Source organism: Salvelinus sp. IW2-2015, unplaced genomic scaffold, assembly GCF_002910315.2.
Source record: "Salvelinus sp. IW2-2015 unplaced genomic scaffold, ASM291031v2 Un_scaffold6398, whole genome shotgun sequence".
Classification (NCBI taxonomy): domain Eukaryota; kingdom Metazoa; phylum Chordata; class Actinopteri; order Salmoniformes; family Salmonidae; genus Salvelinus; species Salvelinus sp. IW2-2015.
In genome coordinates, this window is record NW_019947660.1 from 10543 (window position 1) to 31673 (window position 21131).

General features: G+C 46.9%; 1 protein-coding gene and 1 long non-coding RNA gene across 8 annotated transcripts; one reads left to right on the plus strand and one right to left on the minus strand.

Moving 5' to 3' along the window:
* Positions 1-286: 286 nt before the first annotated feature.
* On the plus strand, positions 287-20798 carry LOC112078864 (glutamate receptor 2; the record flags this gene model as incomplete). Its single annotated transcript, XM_024144972.2, has 4 exons — positions 287-526; positions 14269-14462; positions 19299-19352; positions 20465-20798. Coding segments are annotated over 2 exons (260 nt in total), but the record flags the coding sequence as incomplete, so codon positions are not given.
* On the minus strand, positions 1490-3421 carry LOC139026932 (uncharacterized). Of its 7 annotated transcripts, XR_011478919.1 has the most exons (6): positions 3298-3375; positions 2799-2865; positions 2454-2606; positions 2128-2213; positions 1909-1975; positions 1490-1537 (listed from the first exon to the last, which is right to left on the minus strand). It is a non-coding gene; the product is annotated as an uncharacterized lncRNA (long non-coding RNA). The 7 variants fall into 7 exon arrangements; XR_011478923.1 differs by lacking the exons at positions 1490-1537; positions 1909-1975; positions 2128-2213; positions 3298-3375 and adding exons at positions 2951-2993; positions 3061-3149 and having other exon boundaries at positions 2433-2606; XR_011478922.1 differs by lacking the exons at positions 1490-1537; positions 1909-1975; positions 2128-2213; positions 3298-3375 and adding exons at positions 2951-2993; positions 3104-3129 and having other exon boundaries at positions 2433-2606.
* Positions 20799-21131: the final 333 nt, after the last annotated feature.

A 21131-nucleotide genomic window follows, 5' to 3' on the forward strand; every position in this document is an offset into this window, starting at 1 on the left:
CTCCCCCTCTCTCCCTCCTACCCCCTCTCTCTCTCCCTCCCCCTCTCTCTCTCCCTCCACCCTCCTCTTCTCTCTCTCCCCTCCCTCCCTTCTCTCCCTCTCCTCTCTCCCTCCCTCCCTCTCTCTCTTCCTCACCTCTCCCTCCTCCCCTCCCTCCCCCTCTCTTCTCTCCTCTCCCTCCCCCTCTCTCTCTTCCTCCTCTCCCTCCCTCCCTCTCTCCCTCCCTCCCTCCCCTCCCTCCCCCTCTCTCTCTCCCTCCCCCTCCCCCCTCTCCCTCTCTCTGCAGTTTGTTCCCAGTTCTCCAGGGGTGTATATGCCATCTTTGGTTTCTATGACAAGAAGAGTGTGAACACCATCACGTCTTTCTGTGAGACCCTCCACGTGTCCTTCATCACACCGTCCTTCCCCGCTGATGGACTCAATCAGTTTGTCCTTCAGATGAGACCCGACATCAAGGGACCTCTGGTCAGCTTAGTGGAGTATTACAAGTGGGACAAGTTCGCCTACCTCTATGACAGTGACAGGGGTGAGTCTACTACCTACTACCTATACATCTATTCATACAGCACATTTAGAAAGTATTCAGACCCCTTGACTTGTTACACAATTTATGTTACAGCCTTAATATAAAATGTATTAAATTGTTTTCCCCCCATCAAACTACACACAATATCCCCTAATGAAAAAGCAAAAACAGGTTTTTAGAAATGTTTGCAAATGTATTACAAATACAACCTGACATACCACATTCCCATAAGTATTCAGACCCTTTACTAAGTTCTTTGTTGAAGCACCTTTGGCAACAATTACAGCCTCGAGTCTTCTTGGGTATGACTCTACAAGCTTGGCAAACCTGTATTTGGGGAGTTTCTCCCATTCTTCTCTGCAGATCCTCTCAAGCTCTATCAGGTTGGATGGGGAGCGTCGCTGCACAGCTATTTTCAGGTCTCTCCAGAGATGTTCAATCGTGTTCAAGTCTTGGCTCTGGCTGGGCCACTCAAGGACATTCAGAGACTTGAGCCACTTCTGCGTTGTCTTTGCTGTGTGCTTAGGGTCATTGTCCTGTTGGAAGGTGAACCTTCACCCCAATCTGAGGTCCTTGAGCGCTCTGGAGCAGGTTTTCATCAAGGATCTCTCTGTACTTGGCTCCGTTCATCTTTCCCTCGATCCTGTTAAAACCTACAGGAGGGTTGGAGTTAAAACCTACAGGAGGGTTGGAGTTAAAACCTACAGGAGGGTAGCTCTCCAGGAACAGGGTTGGAGTTAAAACCTACAGGAGGGTTGAAGTTAAAACCTACAGGAGGGTTGGAGTTAAAACCTACAGGAGGGTAGCTCTCCAGGAACAGGGTTGGAGTTAAAACCTACAGGAGGGTTTCTCTCCAGGAACAGGGTTGGAGTTAAAACCTACAGGAGGGTTGGAGTTAAAACCTACAGAGGGTATCTCTTCTGGCACAAGGGTTGGAGTTAAAACCTACAGGAGGGTTCTCTCCAGGAACAGGGTTGGAGTTAAAACCTACAGGAGGGTTGGAGTTAAAACCTACAGGAGGGTATCTCTCCAGGAACAGGGTTGGAGATAAAACCTAACAGGAGGGTAGCTCTCTAGGAACATGGTTGGAGTTAAAACCTACAGGAGGGTTAGCTCTCATGAACAGGGTTGGAGTTAAAACCTACAGGAGGGTTTCTCTCCTGGAACAGGGTTGGAGTTAAAACCTACAGGAGGATATCTCTCCTGGAACAGGGTTGGAGTTAAAAACCTACAGGAGGGTTTCTCTCCAGGAACAGGGTTGGGCGTTAAAACCTACAGGAGGGTTGGAGTTAAAACCTACAGGAGGGTATCTCTCTAGGAACATGGTTGGAGTTAAAACCTACAGGAGGGTGTCTCTCTAGGAACAGGGTTGGAGTTAAAACCTACAGGAGGGTTTCTCTCCAGGAACAGGGTTGGCGTTAAAACCTACAGGAGGGTTGGAGTTAAAACCTACAGGAGGGTTTCTCTCCAGGAACAGGGTTGGCGTTAAAACCTACAGGAGGGTTGGAGTTAAAACCTACAGGAGGGTATCTCTCAGGAACAGGGGTTGGGGTTAAAACATACAGGAGGGTATCTCTCCAGGAACAGGGTTGGAGTAAAACTTACAGGAGGGTTTCTCTCCAGGAACAGGGTTGGAGTTAAAACCTACAGGAGGGTTTCTCTCCAGGAACAGGGTTGGCGTTAAAACCTACAAGAGGGTTTCTCTCCAGGAACAGGGTTGGCGTTAAAACCTACAGGAGGGTTTTCTCTCCAGGAACAGGGTTGGCGTTAAAACCTACAGGAGGGTAGCTCTCCAGGAACAGGGTTGGAGTTAAACCTACAGGAGGGTTTCTCTCCAGGAACAGGGTTGGAGTTAAAACCTACAGGAGGGTTGGAGTTAAAACCTACAGGAGGGTATCTCCTCCTGGAACAGGGTTGGAGTTAAAACCTACAGGAGGGTTTCTCTCCAGGAACAGGGTTGGAGTTAAAACCTACAGGAGGGTTGGAGTTAAAACCTACAGGAGGGTATCTCTCCTGGAACAGGGTTGGAGTTAAAACCTACAGGAGGGTTTCTCTCCAGGAACAGGGTTGGAGTTAAAACCTACAGGAGGGTTGGAGTTAATACCAGGAGGTATCTCTCCAGGAACAGGGTTGGAGATAAAACCTACAGGAGGGTAGCTCTCTAGGAACATGGTTGGAGTTAAAACCTACAGGAGGGTGTCTCTCTAGGAACAGGGTCGGAGTTAAAACCTACAGGAGGGTAGCTCTCCAGGAACAGGGTTGGAGTTAAAACCTACAGGAGGGTCTCTCTCCAGGAACAGGGTTGGAGTTAAAACCTACAGGAGGGTTGGAGTTAAAACCTACAGGAGGGTATCTCTCTAGGAACATGGTTGGAGTTAAAACTACAGGAGGGTATCTCTCGAGTAACAGGGTTGGAGTTAAAACCTACAGGAGGGTCTCTCTCCAGGAACAGGGTTGGAGTTAAAACCTAAAGGAGGGTTGGAGTTAAAACCTACAGGAGGGTAGCTCTCCATGAACAGGGTTGGAGTTAAAACCTACAGGAGGGTTTCTCTCCTGGAACAGGGTTGGAGTTAAAACCTACAGGAGGGTTTCTCTCCAGGAACAGGGTGGCGTTAAAACCTACAGGAGGTTGGAGTTAAAACCTACAGGAGGGTATCTCTCTAGGAACATGGTTGGAGTTAAAACCTACAGGAGGGTGTCTCTCTAGGAACAGGGTTGGAGTTAAAACCTACAGGAGGGTTTCTCTCCAGGAACAGGGTTGGCGTTAAAACCTACAGGAGGGTTGGAGTTAAAACCTACAGGAGGGTTTCTCTCCAGGAACAGGGTTGGCGTTAAAACCTACAGGAGGGTTGGAGTTAAAACCTACAGGAGGGTATCTCTCCAGGAACAGGGTTGGGGTTAAAACATACAGGAGGGTATCTCTCCAGGAACAGGGTTGGAGTTAAAACTTACAGGAGGGTTTCTCTCCAGGAACAGGGTTGGAGTTAAAACCTACAGGAGGGTTTCTCTCCAGGAACAGGGTTGGCGTTAAAAACCTACAAGAGGGTTTCTCTCCAGGAACAGGGTTGGCGTTAAAACCTACAGGAGGGTTTTCTCCAGGAACAGGGTTGGCGTTAAAACCTACAGGAGGGTTGGAGTTAAAACCTACAGGAAGGTTTCTCTCTAGGAACAGGGTTGGAGTTAAAACCTACAGGAGGGTATCTCTCCAGGAACAGGGTTGGAGTTAAACCTACAGGAGGGTAGCTCTCCAGGAACAGGGTTGGCGTTAAAACCTACAGGAGGGTTGGAGTTAAAACCTACAGGAGGGTGTCTCTCCAGGAACAGGGTTGGGGTTAAAACATACAGGAGGATATCTCTCCAGGAACAGGGTTGGAGTTAAGACCTACAGGAGGGTAGATCTCCAGGAACAGGTTGGCGTTAAAACCTACAGGAGGGTGTCTCTCTAGGAACATGGTTGGAGTTAAAACCTACAGGAGGTTAGAGTTAAAACCTACAGGAGGGTTTCTCTCCAGGAACAGGGTTGGAGTTAAAACCTACAGAGGAGGGTATCTCTCCAGGAAGAGGGTTGGAGTTAAAACCTACAGGAGGGTATCTCTCCAGGAACAGGGTTTGGAGTAAAAACCTACAGGAGGGTATCTCTCCAGGAACAGGGTTGGAGTTAAAACCTACAGGAGGGTATCTCTCCAGGACAGGGTTGGAGTTAAAACCTACAGGAGGGTAGCTCTCCAGGAACAGGGTTGGAGTTAAAACCTACAGGAGGGTTCTCTCCGGGAACAGGGTTGGAGTTAAAACCTACAGGGTAGCTCTCCAGGAACAGGGTTGGAGTTAAAACCTACAGGAGGGGTAGCTCTCCAGGAACAGGGTTGGCCAGGCCTGGTGTAGATGAAGAGGAATATAAGGATTTTTAAGCCTAGAGACAATTGAGACATGGATTGTGTATGTGTGCCATTCAGAGGGTGAATGGCCAAGACAAAATATTTAAGTGCCTTTGAACAGGGTATGGCAGTAGGTGCCTTTGAACAGGGTATGGCAGTAGGTGCCTTTGAACAGGGTATGGAAGTAGGTGCCTTTGAACAGGGTATGGCAGTAGGTGCCTTTGAACAGGGTATGGCAGTAGGTGCTTTGAACAGGGTATGGCAGTAGGTGCCTTTGAAACAGGGTATGGCAGTAGGTGCCTTTGAACAGGGTATGGCAGTAGGTGCCTTTGAACAGGGTATGGCAGTAGGTGCCTTTGAACAGGGTATGGCAGTAAGGTCGCCTTTGAACAGGGTATGGCAGTAGGTGCCTTTGAACAGGGTAATGGCAGTAGGTGCCTTTGAACAGGTATGGAGTGTGCTTGAACAGGGTATGGCAGTAGGTGCCTTTGATCAGGGTATGGCAGTAGGTGCCTTTGAACAGGGTATGGCAGTAGGTGCCTTTGAACGAGGGTATGGCAGTAGGTGCCTTTGAACAGGGTATGGCAGTAGGGCGCCTTTGAACAGGGTAATGGCAGTAGGTGCCTTTGAACAGGGTATGGCAGTAGGTGCCTATGAACAGGGTATGGCAGTAGGGCCTTTGAACAGGGTATGGCAGTAGGTGCCTTTGAACAGGGTATGGAAGTAGGTGCCAGGCTGGGTTTTCCACACTCAGCAGTTTCCTGTGTGTATCCAGAATGGTCCACCACCCAAAGGACATTCTGCCAACTTGACACAACTGTGGGAAGCATTGGAGTCAACATGGGCCATCATCCCTGTGGAATGCTTTCGACACCTGGTAGAGTCCATGCCCCGAAGAAATGAGGTTGTTCTGAGGCAAAATGGGGAGGGGGTGCAACTCAATATATAAATACATACCAACTCAGTGGCCTTGTGGTTAGAGTGTCTGCCCTGATATTGGAAGGTTGGGTGTTTGGTATGATAGACTCTAAAAGTGACCTGATGCCTCTTCTGCTTGGCACTCAGCATTAAGGAGATAGTTTTGGTAGTAAGGCCTGTGTGGTAAACTAGCCTCCTGGGGATGTACTGAGGAGATAGATAGGTGGTAAGGCCCTGAGGTAAACTAGCCTCCAGGGGATGTACTGAGGAGATAGATAGGTGGTAAGGCCCTGAGGTAAACTAGCCTCCTGGGGATGTACTGAGGAGATAGATAGGTGGTAAGGCCCTGAGGTAAACTAGCCTCCTGGGGATGTACTGAGGAGATAGATAGGTGGTAAGGCCCTGAGGTAAACTAGCCTCCGTCTAGGGTATTTACTGAGGAGATAGATAGGTGGTAAGGCCCTGAGGTAAACTAGCCTCCTGGGATCTACTGAGGTCATAGATAGGTGGTAAGGCCCTGAGGTAAACTAGCCTCCTGGGGATGTACTGAGGAGATAGATAGGTGGTAAGGCCCTGAGGTAAACTAGCTCCTGTCTAGGGATGTACTGAGAAGGTAGATAGGTGGTAAGGCCCTGAGGAAAACTAGCCTCCAGGGGATGTACTGAGGAGATAGATAGGTGGTAAGGCCCTGAGTTAAACTAGCCTCCTGGGGATGTATTGAGGAGATAGATAGGTGGTAAGGCCTGAGTTAAACTAAGCCTCCTGGGGATGTACTGAGGAGATAGATAGGTGGTAAGGCCCTGAGGTAAACTAGCCTCCTGTCTAGGGGATGTACTTAGGAGATAGATAGGTGGTAAGGCCTGAGGTAAACTAGCCTCCTGTCTAGGGGATGTACTTAGGAGATAGATAGGTGGTAAGGCCCTGAGGTAAACTATCCTCCTGGGGATGTACTGAGGAGGTAGATAGGTGGTAAGGCCTGAGGAAAAACTAGCCTCCAGGGGATGTACTGAGGAGATAGATAGGTGGTAAGGCCTGAGTTAAACTAGCCTCCAGGGATGTACTGAGGAGGTGATAGGTGGTAAGGCCCTGGGGTAAACTAGCCTCCTGTCTAGGGGATGTACTAAGGAGATAGGTGTAAGGCCTGAGGTAAACTAGCCTCCTGGGAATGTACTGAGGAGATAGATAGGTGGTAAGGTCCTGAGGAAAACTAGCCTCAAGGGGATGTACTGAGGAGATAGATAGGTGGTAAGGCCCTGAGGTAAACTAGCCTCCTGGGGATGTACTGAGGAGATAGATAGGTGGTAAGGCCCTGAGTTAAACTAGCCTCCAGGGGATGTACTGAGGAGGTAGATAGGTGGTAAGGCCCTGAGGTAAACTAGCCTCCTGTCTAGGGGATGTACTAAGAAGATAGATAGGTGGTAAGGTCCTGAGGTAAACTAGCCTCCTGGGGATGTACTGAGGAGATAGATAGGTGGTAAGGCCCTGAGGTAAACTAGCCTCCAGGGGATGTACTGAGGAGATAGATAGGTGGTAAGGCCCTGAGGTAAACTAGCCTCCTGGGGATGTACTGAGGAGATAGATAGGTGGTAAGGCCCTGAGGAAACTAGCCTCCTGGGGATGTACTGAGGAGGTAGATAGGTAGTAAGGCCCTGAGGTAAACTAGGCCCTGAGGTAAAATAGCCTCCTGTCGAGGGGATGTACTAAGGAGATAGATAGGTGGTAACCAGGTTCTATCCTGTCCAGGGATGTACTGAGGAGATAGATAGGTGGTAAGCCCTGAGGTAAACTAGCCTCCTGGGGATGTACTGATGAGATAGATACAGTGGGGAGAACAAGTATTTGATACACTGCCGATTTTGCAGGTTTTCCTACTTACAAAGCATGTAGAGGTCTGTAATTTTTATCATAGGTACACTTCAAACTGTGAGAGACGGAAAAAAAAATCCAGAAAATCACATTGTAATGATTTTTAAATAATTAATTTGCATTTTATTGCATGACATAAGTATTTGATCACCTACCAACCAGTAAGAATTCCGGCTCTCACAGACCTGTTAGTTTTTCTTTAAGAAGCCCTCCTGTTTCTCCACTCATTACCTGTATTAACTGCACCTGTTTGAACTCGTTACCTGTATAAAAGACACCTGTCACACACTCAATCAAACAGATTCCAACCTCTCCACAATGGCCAAGCCAGAGAGCTGTGTAAGGACATCAGGGATAAAATTGTAGACCTGCACAAGGCTGGGATGGGCTACAGGACAATAGGCAAGCAGATTGGTGAGAAGGAAACAACTGTTGGCGCAATTATTAGAAAAAGGAAGAAGTTCAAGATGACGGTCAATCACCCTCGGTCTGGGGCTCCATGCAAGATTTCACCTCGTGGGGCATCAATGATCATGAGGAAGGTGAGGGATCAGCCCAGAACTACACGGCAGGACCTGGTCAATGACCTGAAGAGAGCTGGGACAACAGTCTCAAAGAAAACCATTAGTAACACACTACGCCGTCATGGATTAAAATCCTGCAGCGCACGCAAGGTCCCCTGCTTAAGCCAGTGCATGTCCAGGCCTGTCTGAGGTTTGCCAATGACCATCTGGATGATCCAGAGGAGGAATGGGAGAAGGTCATGTGGTCTGATGAGACAAAAATAGAGCTTTTTGGTCTAACTCCACTCGCCGTGTTTGGGGAGGAAGAAGTAGTGAGTACAACCCAAGAACACCATCCAACCGTGAAGCATGGAGGTGAAACATCATTCTTTGGGGATGCTTTTCTGCAAAGGGGACAGGACGACTGCACCGTATTGAGGGGAGGATGGATGGGGCCATGTATCGCGAGATCTTGCCAACAACCTCCTTCCTCAGTAAGAGCATTGAAGATGGGTCGTGGCTGGGTCTTCCAGCATGAAACGACACGAAGCACACAGCCATGGCAACTAAGGAGTGGCTCCGTAAGAAGCATCTAAGGTCCTGGAGTGGCCTAGCCAGTCTCCAGACCTGAACCAATAGAAAATCTTGGAGGGAGCTGAAAGTCCGTATTGCCCAGCGACAGCCCCGAAACCTGAAGGATCTGGAAGAGATCTGTAGGGAGGAGTGGGCCAAAATCCCTGCTGCAGTGTGTGCAAACTAGTCAGAACTACAGGAAACGTATGATCTCTGTAATTGCAAACAAAGGTTTCTGTCACAAATATTAAGTTCTGCTTTTCTGATGTATCAAATACTTATGTCAATGCAATAAAATGGCAAATTAATTACTTAAAAATCATACAATGTGATTTTCTTGGATTTTTGTTTTAGATTCGTCTCTCATAGTTGAAGTGTACCTATGATAAAAATTACAGACCCTCTACATGCTTTGTGAAGTAGGAAAACCTGCAAAATCGGCAGTGTACAAATACTTGTTCTCCCACTGTAGTGGTAAGGCCCTGAGGTAAACTAGCCTCTGTCTAGGGGATGTACTGAGGAGGTAGATAGGTAGTAAGGCCCTGAGGTAAACTAGCCTCCTGTCTAGGGGATGTACTGAGGAGATAGATAGGTTGGTAAGGCCTGAGGTAAACTAGCCCTCCTGGGGATGTACTGAGGAGGTAGATAGGTGGTAAGGCCATCGAGGTAAACTAGCTCTTTGTCTAGGGGATGTACTGAGGAGATAGATAGGTGGTAAGGCCCTGAGGTAAACTCAGCTCCTGGGGATTACTGAGGAGATAGATAGGTGGTAAGGTCCTGAGGTAAACTAGCCTGTCTAGGGATGTACTGAGAAGATAGATAGGTGGTAAGGCCCTGAGGTAAACTAGCCTCCTGGGGATGTTACTGAGGAGATAGATAGGTGGTAAGGCCCTGAGGTAAACTATCCTCCTGGGGATGTACTGAGGAGATAGATAGGTGGTAAGGCCCTGAGGTAAACTAGCCTCCTGGGGATGTACTAGGAGATAGATAGGTGGTAAGGCCCTGAGGTAAACTAGCCTCTGTCTAGGGATGTACTGAGGGGATAGATAGGTGGTAAGGTCCTGAGGTAAACTAGCCTCCTGGGGATGTACTGAGGAGATAGATAGGTGGTAAGGCCTGAGGTAAACTAGCCTCGCTGTCTAGGGAATGTACTGAGGAGGTAGATAGGTGTAAAGCCCTGAGGTAAACTAGCCTCCTGTCTAGGGGATGTACTGAGGAGATAGATAGGTGGTAAGGCCCTGAGGTAAACTAGCCTCCTGGGGGTGTACTGAGGAGGTAGATAGGTAGCAAGGCCCTGAGGTAAACTAGCTTCCTGTCCAGGGGATGTACTGAGGAGATAGATAGGTGGTAATGCCCTGTGTAAACTAGCCTCTTGGGGTGTACTGAGGAGGTAGATAGGTAGTAAGGCCCTGAGGTAAACTAGCTTCCTGTCCAGGGGATGTACTGAGGAGATTGAGTAGGTAGTAAGGCCCTGAGGTAAACTACAGCTCCTGTCTAGTGTCTGTCCAGGGGGTGTACTGTACATCAAGTTGTCTCACTACAGTAACAGGAGATAGACTAGTGTCCTGTCCAGGGGGTGTACTGTACATCAAGTTGTCTCACTACAGTAACAGGAGATAGACTAGGGTCCTGTCAGGGGGTGTCCTGTACTCAAGTTGTCTCACTACAGTAACAGGAAGATAGACTAGTGTCCTGTCCAGGGGGTGTACTGTACATCAAGTTTGTCTNCTGTACATCAAGTTGTCTCACTACAGTAACAGGAGATAGACTAGTGTCCTGTCCAGGGGGTGTCCTGTACATCAAGTTGTCTCACTACAGTAACACCAGATAGACTAGTGTCCTGTCCAGGGGTTGTACTGTACATCAAGTGGCCTCACTACAGAAACAGTAGAACGGCTTCTGCCCCTATGGGCTGTTCTGGCATGGACAAGGCTTACGTACTTCCTTTATATGCACTGAGAATACTTAATATTGAGATGCACACACCCCCCTTTTACCCTCAGCACAGCCTCAATTCGTTGGGGCATGGACTCTACAAAATGTTGTTCCACAGGGATGCTGGTGGATGTTGGCTCCAATGCTTCCTACAGTGTCCTACAGACTCCTACAGTCTCCTACAGGATCCTACAGTCTCTTACAGACTCCTACAGTCTCTTACAGACTCCTACAGTCTCCTACAGACTCCTACAGTCTCCTACAGACTCCTACAGACTCCTACAGACTCCTACAGTCTCCTACAGACTCCTACAGTCTCCTACAGGATCCTACAGTCTCCTACAGACTCCTACAGTCTCCTACAGACTCCTACAGTCTCCTACAGACTCCTACAGACTCCTACAGTCTCCTACAGACTCCTACAGTCTCCTACAGTCTCCTACAGCCTCCTACAGTCTCCTACAGACTCCTACAGACTCCTACAGTCTCCTACAGACTCCTACAGTCTCCTACAGTCTCCTACAGTCTCCTACAGACTCCTACAGTCTCCTACAGACTCCTACAGTCTCCTACAGACTCCTACAGTCTCCTACAGTCTCCTACAGACTCCTACAGTCTCCTACAGTCTCCTACAGACTCCTACAGTCTCCCACAAACTCCTACAGACTCCTGCAGAATCCTACAGTCTCCTGCAGTCTCCGACAGACTCCTACAATCTCCTACAGACTCCTACAGTCTCCTACAATCTCCTACAGTCCTACACTTCCTACAGTTGTGTCAAGTTAGCTGGATGTCCTTTGGATACACACGGGAAATTTTTGAGCATGAAAAACCCAGCAGCGTTGCAGTTCTTGACATAAATCTAACCTTTCTAACCTACCATGATCCTAGACCCTAACCCCAGTTACCTTTCTATCCTACCATGACCCTAACCCCAGTTACCTTTCTAACCTACCATGACCCTAACCCCAGTTACCTTTCTATCCTACCATGACCTATACCTTCCAAGTTCAGCCTTTCTATCCTATGCCGTGACCATAGACCCAGACCTCTATCCTCTAGTTACCTTTCTATCCTACCATGAACCTCCTAACCCCAGTTACCTTTCTATTTCTATATGCCTGTACCCTAACCCTTTACCTTTCTATCTACCATGACCTAACCCCAGTTACTTTTTCCTACCGTGACCCTACCCAGTTACCTTCTATTCCTACCATGACCTACCCAGTTACCTATCTTCCTACCCTTGACCCTACCCAGTTCCTTTCTATCCTACCATGACCTACCTCCCAGTTACCTTTCTATCCTACCGATGACCTAGACCTAACCCCAGTTTACTTTCTCTACCATGACCCTAACCCCAGTTACCTTTCTATCTCCATGACCCTAACCCAGTTACTTTCTATCCTACCATGACCCTAACCCCCTCCCAGTTACCTTTCTATCCTACCATGACCCTAACCCAGTTACCTTTCTATCCTACCGTGACCCTACCCAGTTACCTTTCTATCCTACGTACCCTAACCCCCAGTTACCTTTCTATCCTACCTGACCCTAACCCCAGTTACCTCTCTACTCCTACCGTGACCCTAACCCCAGTTACCTTTCTATCCTACCGTAACCTACCCCAGTTACCTTTCTATCCTACCATGACCCTAACCCCAGTTACCTTTCTATCCTACCATGACCCTAACCCCATTTACCTTTCTATCCCTACATGACCTAACCCCAGTTCCTTTCTATCTACCATGACCCTAACCTAGTTACCTTTCTTCCTACCTGACCCTAACCCAGTTACCTTTCTAACCTACCATGACCCTAACCCCAGTTACCTTTCTATCCTACCATGACCCTAACCCCAGTTACCTTTCTATCCTACCGTGACCTACCCCAGTTACCTTTCTAACCTACATGACCCTACCCCATTACCTTCTATCCTACCATGACCCTAACCCCAGTTACCTTTCTATCCCACCATGACCCTAACCCAGTTACCTTTCTAACCTACCGTGACCCTAGCCCCAGTTACCTTTCTAACCTACCATGACCCTAACCAGTTACTTTCTACCTACCATGACCCTAACCCCAGTTACTTTCTATCCTACCATGACCCTAGCCCCAGTTACCTTTCTATCCTACCGTGCCCTAACCCCAGTTACCTTTCTAACCTACCATGACCCTAACCCCTAACCCCAGTTGCCTTTCTATCCTACCATGACCCTAACCCAGTTACCTTTCTATCCTACCATGACCCTAACCCCAGTTCCCTTTCTATCCTACCATGACCCTAGCCCCAGTTACCTTTCTAACCTACCGTGACCCTAGCCCCATTTACCTTTCTATCCTACCATGACCCTAGCCCCAGTTACCTTTCTATCCTACCGTGACCCTAGCCCAGTTACCTTTCTAACCTACCATGACCCTAACCCTAGTTACCTTTCTATCCTACCGCCCTAGCCCCAGTTACCTTTCTAACCTACCATGACCTAGCCCCAGTTACCTTTCTATCCTACCAGCGACCTAGCCCAGTTACCTTTCTATCCTACCATGACCCTAGCCCTAGTTACCTTTCTAACCTACCGTGATCCTCTCATCGCCATTCCTTGCTCTGCTTAGCGCTTGTCATTGCCGTTATTACCTAGTATGTCACCCTGAATGATCCGCTCTTCGACGACCCTAAGTCTACCCTGTTCTTCTCTCGTATTTAGAGAATAACCCTTCCCTACTAATCTTCGTACGTAGACGGCGTGTCGAAGGTCGATCGGGGGTAGGCTTCGGGTCTGGTCGACACCACACGCCTTTCGACAGGTCATGACAGTTCAGGTAGCTAGGAAAAGCGTAACTGGGGCTTAGGCGTCATGGTAGGAGATAGAAGGTAACGACTCGGGGCCGCTAGCAAGAGGATTGTGACAGTTAATTTAGAAAAGCAGTTCTATGCAGCGACGTCGGGTCGCGCGTTAACCTAATAGAAGGTATCTGAGCCAGTAAGGCAGCTATCGCTCACGACGCCACAAATAGAAGCTATGGGGCTAGGGTCACCGGTAGGTTACGCCAAAGGTAAACTGGGGCTCAGGAGATTGAGGCTAGTGAGCGAAAGGTACTGGGGCTCCCAGTAGGAGCTCCTCGCTCTTGCTATCGACAGCTCCACACAAGATACAACAGAAAGGTAACTGGGGCTAGGGCATGGTAGGGCTAGACCATGTGACCTCTAGAAAAGCTTCTCTAAACTGGGGCATGGGGCTCGCGGTTCGGCAAGTATATACGCAAAGGTATAGGTTTGTTAACTGGAGTCATGTGTCCACGGTATAGCTTAGAAAGGTAACTGGGGGCTGGCGTCAGCCGTAGGGAGACTACGGAAACAGGTAAACCTGGGGCTAGGCTGAATGACGGTACGGACTCGAAAGTAAGGGGCTCGCGTCACCAGTGGTAGGGTTTTAGATACAGGTTAACATTGGCGGCTACGGGTATCCCAATTGGTAGGATGAGACACAGGTAACTGTGGTTAGCGGCTCAAGTGACGTCACGGTAGTTAATCATATCATGAGATTACCTGGGGTTAGGCGTCATGTAGTAGGATAGAAAGGCACTGGGGATTAGCGGGTTAGGGTCCATCGGTTAAGGTTAGCAAAGGTCTGGGTGTAGGGTCGTCGGTACGCGCGCATAGACCATGTATAGGTACTAACGTCGGGCGCTCAGGGCTCCAGTTTGGAACCATTGTTTACCTAGCGTGACCCCTGGAGCCAGTTAGCTGTATCACCTAACCATTCGCTCCCAGTTACCTTTCTATTCCTACCTGACCCTATCCCAGTTACCTTTCTATCTACCATGGACCCTAGACCCCAGTTTACCTTTCTATCCTACCCGTACCCTACCCCTAGTTTACCTTTCTATCCTACCTGTGACCCTAACCCTAACCCCAGTTCCACTCCTTTTCATCCTCCATGACCCTAACCCAGTTACCTTTCTATCCTACCATGACCCTAGCCCTAGCCCCAGTTACCTTTCTAACCTACCGTGACCCTAACCAGTTACCTTTCTAACCTACTGTGTGTGTATGTACGTGTATGTATAGGTCTGTCCACCCTGCAGTGATCCTGGATACAGCAGCAGAGAGGAAGTGGATTGTGACAGCCATCAACGTCGGCAACCTGAAGGATGAGAGGAAGGACGAGGCATATCGCTCCATGTTCCAAGACCTGGAGATACGAAAGGGAGGAGAGTCATTCGGACTGTGAACAAGACAAGGTTAAAGACATCATGGACCAGGTCGGTCTGTCTGTCTGTCTGTCTGTCTGTCTGTCTGTCTGTCTGTCTGTCTGTCTGTCTGTGTCTAGACTGTGAACAAGATAGGTTAAAGACATCATGGACCAGGTTGGTCTGTCTGTCTGTCTGTCTGCGTCTATATCTGTGAACAAGACAAGGTTAAAGACATTTTGGACCAGGTTGTTCTATCTGTCTGTCTAGACTGTGGACAAGACATTAGTTCTATCTGTCTGTCTAGACTGTGGACAAGACAAGGTTAAAGGTTAAGCCATAAACTAGCATATGGAATTGTTAACACATCGTCCAATCTGGCCAGGTTACTATGGTAACATATGGAATTGTTTTAAGATGGTCATACCATGGATCATTTAAATCAAATCAAACTTTATTTGTCACATGCGCCGAATACAACAAGTGTAGACCTTACGGTGAAATGCTGAATACAACAAGTGTAGACCTTACGGTGAAATGCTGAATACAACAAGTGTAGACCTTACCGTGAAATGCTGAATACAACAAGTGTAGACCTTACGGTGAAATGCTGAATACAAGTGTAGACCTTACCGTGAAATGCTGAATACAACAAGTGTAGACCTTACTGTGAAATGCTGAATACAACAAGTGTAGACCTTACCGTGAAATGCTGAATACAAGTGTAGAACACACAAAGGAACACCTATGTGAGAATGCTGTTCATTGACTACAGTTCAGCGTTCAACACCATTGTGGCAACGAAGCTCATCACTAATCTAAGGACCCTGGAACTAAACAACTCCCTCTGCAACTGGATCCTGGACTTCCTGATGGGCCGCCCCCAGGTGGTAAGACTAGGCAACAATACATCTGCCTAGGCAACAATACATCTGCCACGCTGATCCTCAACACTGGTGCCCCTCAGGGGTGTGTACTTAGTCCCCTCCTGTACTCCCTGTTCACCCACGACTGCCTGGACAAATATGACTCCAACACCATCATTAAGTTTGCTGACAACACAACAGTGGTAGGTCTGATCACCGACAACGTTGAGACAGCCTATAGAGAGGAGGTCAGAGAACTAACAGCGTGGTGCCAGGACAACAACCTCTCCCTCAATGTGAGCAAGACAATGGAGCTGATCGTGGACTACAGGAAAAGGCGGGCCGAACAGGCCCCCATTAACATCGACGGGGCTGTAGTGGAGCGGGTTGAGAGTTTCAAGTTCCTTGGTGTCCACATCACCAACAAACTATCATGGTCCAAACACACCAAGACAGTCGTGAAGAGGGCACAACAAAACCTTTTCTCCCTCAGGAGACTGAAAAGATTTGGCATGGGTCCCCAGATCCTCAAAAGGTTCTACAGCTGCAACATCGAGAGCATCCTGACTGGGTGCATCACCGCCTGGTATGGCAACTGCTCGGCATCTGACCGTAAGGCCCTACAGAGGGTAGTGTGTACGGCCCAATACATCAATACATCACGTACCAGTACATCACGTACCAGACAGTATCACTGCCTGGTACGGCAACTGCACCACCCTCAACCGCAGGGCTCTCCAGAGGGTGGTGCGATCTGCCCAACACATCATCGGGTACAAGCTAACTGCCATCCAGGACACCTACAGCACCCGATGTCACAGGTGAACCCTAACCCAGGAAGGCCAAAAAGATCATCAAGGTCAACAACCACCCGAGCCACTGCCTGTTCACACCGCTACCGTCCAGAAGGCGAGGTCAGTACAGGTGCATCAAAGCTGGGACCGAGAGACTGAAAAACAGCTTCTATCTCAAGACCATCAGACTGCTAAACAGCAATCACTAACTCAGAGAGGCTGCTGCCTACATTGAGGCCCAATCACTGGCCACTTTGAGGGTTAATTCCACACAGTCAAGGTTAGGTTTGCACAGATCGGGAGGACCTTAGGAACGTTCCTGTGGTTGAATTGTGCTTCTAGCCTTAACGGTTCTGCCACTGTCACCCAAAAGCACCTCACATTTAGGTCAGGCTTCATTTTGGGCCTTGTGCTAAGACCTTTCTGGATGTCAATATCTTTCACCCAAAACTTCAGAGAGCTGCTCTTCACATATGCGGCTCTTTATATGCCCCCCAACCATAATCTGGAAAGATATTACATTCAGACTACACATGGACACATAACATTACCTAGATGGAAGTCTTCCAAAAAGGGCAACAAAAAAACGGATAAAAACCTGGTTTTCTAATATGAGGGGTCATGAGGGTCATGAGGGTTGCCAAATCACACATATGACATTTTTGAAAGATGTGACCTTTTTAACCCTTCGAAACAGCACCTACGACCCCAATTTAAAAGTAAACTCATATCCTCCGTGGGGCAGGCTTTTACAGAATCGTGAGTTTCAAGTCTTTACGTTAAGAACTGACTGATTTACAGAGGGTTGAATGCTGTGTTTTTAACTAACTGTAGGCTGTGCAATCCAAACCACTTTTAGGGTCAATTTAACCACTTCCGGTTGCTCCAGGAAGCTTAAACTCAACACAGGTAATCCTCATAGTGGCCTGATGGATTGTCATTGAAGACAGTTTGATATGGCAATCAACCCCCATAGGCATCAGGTTGAAGTTAGGGCAGCAGGCAATGTATTCCTATGGGGAAAGATGTCAACTGTTAGAAGAAAACACCCCGTTTTCACTGTTAATACATGGATCACTAGTCACCTATAATAATGCCACTTTCATACTGTTTACATATCTTACATTACTCATCTCAAATGTATATACTGTATTTTGTACCATCTATTTTATCTTGCCTGTGCCGCTCAGCCATATATTTGTACATATTCTCATTCACCCCTTTAGATTTGTGTGTATTAGGTAGTTGATGGGGATTATTAGATTACTTGTTAGATATTACTGCATTGTCAGAACTAGAAGCACAAGCATTTCACTACACTCGCATTAACATCTGCTAACCATGTGACCATTAACATCTGCTAACCACGTGACCAATAACATCTGCTAACCATGTGACCAATAACATCTGCTAACCATGTGACCAATAACATCTGCTAACCATGTGACCAATAACATCTGCTAACCACGTGACCAATAACATCTGCTAACCATGTGACCAATAACATCTGCTAACCACGTGACCAATAACATCTGCTAACCATGTGACCAGTAACATTTGATTTGATTTGAAGTTCTTGTCCTATATCTAGGAGATAGAAGAAAGCTCAGAAAATATTGGCGTTTTTTGGACACATATTGAACCCCTTTTTGGGGTGATAAAACAGACCCAGTTGGTCTGTCTGTCTAGACAGCTCATTGTTATGGATGTATCCCAATGAATGTCAATAGAAAACAGCTTAAACAAACGCAAATGCAGCTACTTTGACGTTATTCTGGCTGCAAAGTTCGTGACTGTGTTAGCCGTAGCTAATTGTCTAGCTAGCAAGCAAGGGAAAATAACATTGCTAGCGAGCATGGCAGTGGAACATATAAAATGAGAAACGACTGGGTCGCGTCCATAAATATCAAACTAATGGAACAAACGACTGGGTCACGTCCATAAATATCAAACTAATGGACAAACGAATGGTCGGTCCATAAATATCAAACTAATGGAACCAACGACTGGGTCACGTCCATAAATATCAAACTAATGGAACAAACGACGGGTCGCGTCCTAAAATATCAAACTAATGGAACAAACGACTGGCTCGCGTCCATAAATATCAAACTAATGGAACAAACGACTGGGTCGCGTCCATAAATATCAAACTAATGGAACAAACGACTGGGTCGCGATAACTATACACATGCAATATCAAACTAATGGAACAAACGACTGGGTCACGTCCATAAATATCAAACTACTGGAACAAACGAATGGGTCGCGTCCATAAATATCAAACTAATGGAACAAACGACCGGGTCGCGTCCATAAATATCAAACTAATGGAACAACGACTGGGTCGCGTCCATAAATATCAAACTAATGGAACAAACGACTGGGTCGCGTCCATAATATCAAACTAATGGAACAAACGACTGGGTCACGTCCATAAATATCAAACTAATGGAACGAACGACTGGGTCGCGTCCATAAATATCAAACTAATGGAACAAACGACTGGGTCCGACCATAAATATCAAACTAATGGAATGAACGACTGGGTCGCGTCCATAAACGACCGGGTCGCGTCCTACGACCGGCGTCCCAAACGCGGGTCGCGTCCATAAACGACCGGGTCGCGTCATAAACGACCGGGTCGCGTCCATAAACGACCGGGACATTTCTACCTGTAAATGTGTTCTTTAATCCATTTCATAGGTAATATACAAAACGTCTGTGTTTATCCCTTCCTAATATGATATTGTTTATATATATTTTATATATATATGATTATATATTGATTGTTTATATTATATATGATTTAATTATATATTGTTTTATAAATATTGTTTTATAAATATCGTTTTTATTGATATTGTTTTATAAAATATTTGTTATAAAATATGTTTATTGATATTGTTTTATAAAATATTGTATATGATATGTTTTTATGACATTGTTTTAATATGATATTGTTTTACATTATATTGTTTTATTAAATATTGTTTTAAAAATAATTGTTTTATAAAAATATTGTTTTATATGATATTGTTTTATATGACATTGTTTTATATGACATTGTTTTATATGATATTGTTATAAAATATCGTTTAATTTATATTGTTTTATAAATATTGTTTTATAAAATATTGTTTTTTATGATATTGTTTTATATGATATTGTTTTATATGTATTGTTTTACATGATATTGTTTATATGATACTGTTTAACATTATATTGTTTTTTGTGTGTTCCTGCAGGTCATCACCATTGGCCGACATGTTAAAGGATACCATTACATCATCGCTAACCTGGTATGATACCTGGTATCGCTCATATTACTACATAACTGGTACTGACATCACACATAGCCTGGTACTAACCTGGTACTAACCAGGTACTAACCTTGTATGATACCTGGTACTACCTGGTATGATACCTGGTACTAACCTGGTATGATACTGGTACTAACTGGTATGATACCTCCCTGGGGTACCTCTCATATTACTACATAACTGGTACTGACACTCACACATAGCCTGGTACTAACCTGTATTGATACCTGGTACCTCTCATTTTACTACATACCTGGTACTGACATCACACATCGCCTGGTACTAACCTGGTATGATACCTGGTACTAAACCTGGTATGATACCTGTACTAATCTGGTATGATACCTGGTACCGGTCATATTACTACATAACTGGTACTGACATCACACATAGCCTGGTACTAACCTGTATGATACCTGGTACTAACCTGGTATGATACCTGGTATCGCTCATTATTACTACATAACTGGTACGACATCACACATAGCCTGGTACTAACCTTGTATGATACCTGTACTAACCTGGTACTAACCTTGTATGATACCTGGTACCTCTCATATTACTACATAACTGGTAATGACATCACACATAGCCTGGTACTAACCTGGTATGATACCTGGTACTAACCTGTATGATACCTGGTACTAACCTGTATGATCCCTGTACCTCTCATATTACTACATAACTGGTAATGACATCACACATAGCCTGGTACTACCTGGTATGATACCTGTATACTAACCTGGTATGATACTGGTACTAACCTGCGTACAACCTGGTATGATACTGGTACCTCTCATTTTACTACATAACTGGTACTGACATCACACATAGCCTGGTATGATAACCTGGTACTAACCTGTAACTCAGAGTGTGTGTGTGCGTGCGTGCGTGTGTGTGTGTGTGTGTGTTGTGTCTGTCTGTCTGTCTGTCTGTCTGTCTGTCTGTCTGTCTGTCTGCTGTCTGTCTGGTCTGTCTGTCTGTCTGTCTGTCTGTCCTGCTTGTCTGTCCGTCTGTCTGTCTGTCTGCCTGCGTGCGTGCGTGCGTGCGTGCGTGCGTGCGTGCGTGCGTGCGTGCGTGTGTGTGTCCAGGGCTTCGTTGATGGTGACCTGTCTAAGATCCAGTATGGGGAGCCAACGTGTCGGGTTTCCAGATTGTTGACTTTGAGGAGCCACTCGTCTCCAAGTTCGACCCGAGAGTGGGAAGCACTGGAGGAGAAGGAGTACCCTGGAGCTGACAAGCAGGATAAGGGTAGTACCCCTAACCCCTACCCTCTAACCTCTAACCCTGGAGCTGACAGCAGGATCAGGGTAGTACCCCTAACCCCTACCCTACCCCTATTCTCTAACCCTGGAGCTGACAGCAGGATCAGGGTAGTACCTCTAACCCCTACCCTAACCCTAATCTCTAACCCTGGAGCTGACAGCAGGATCAGGGTAGTACCCCTAACCCCTACCCTCTAACCTCTAACCCTGGAGCTGACAGCAGTGATCAGGGTAGTACCCCTAACCCCTACCCTAACCCCTAACCCTGGAGCTGACAGCAGGATCAGGGTAGTTACCCTAACCCCTACCCTAACCCCTATTCTCTAACCCTGGAGCTGACAGCAGGATCAGGGTAGTACCTCTAACCCCTACCCTAACCCCTAATCTCTAACCCTTGAGCTGACAGCAGGATCAGGGTAGTACCCCTAACCCTACCCCTAACCCCTAATCTCTAACCCTGGAGCTGACAGCAGGATCAGGTAGTACCCCTAAC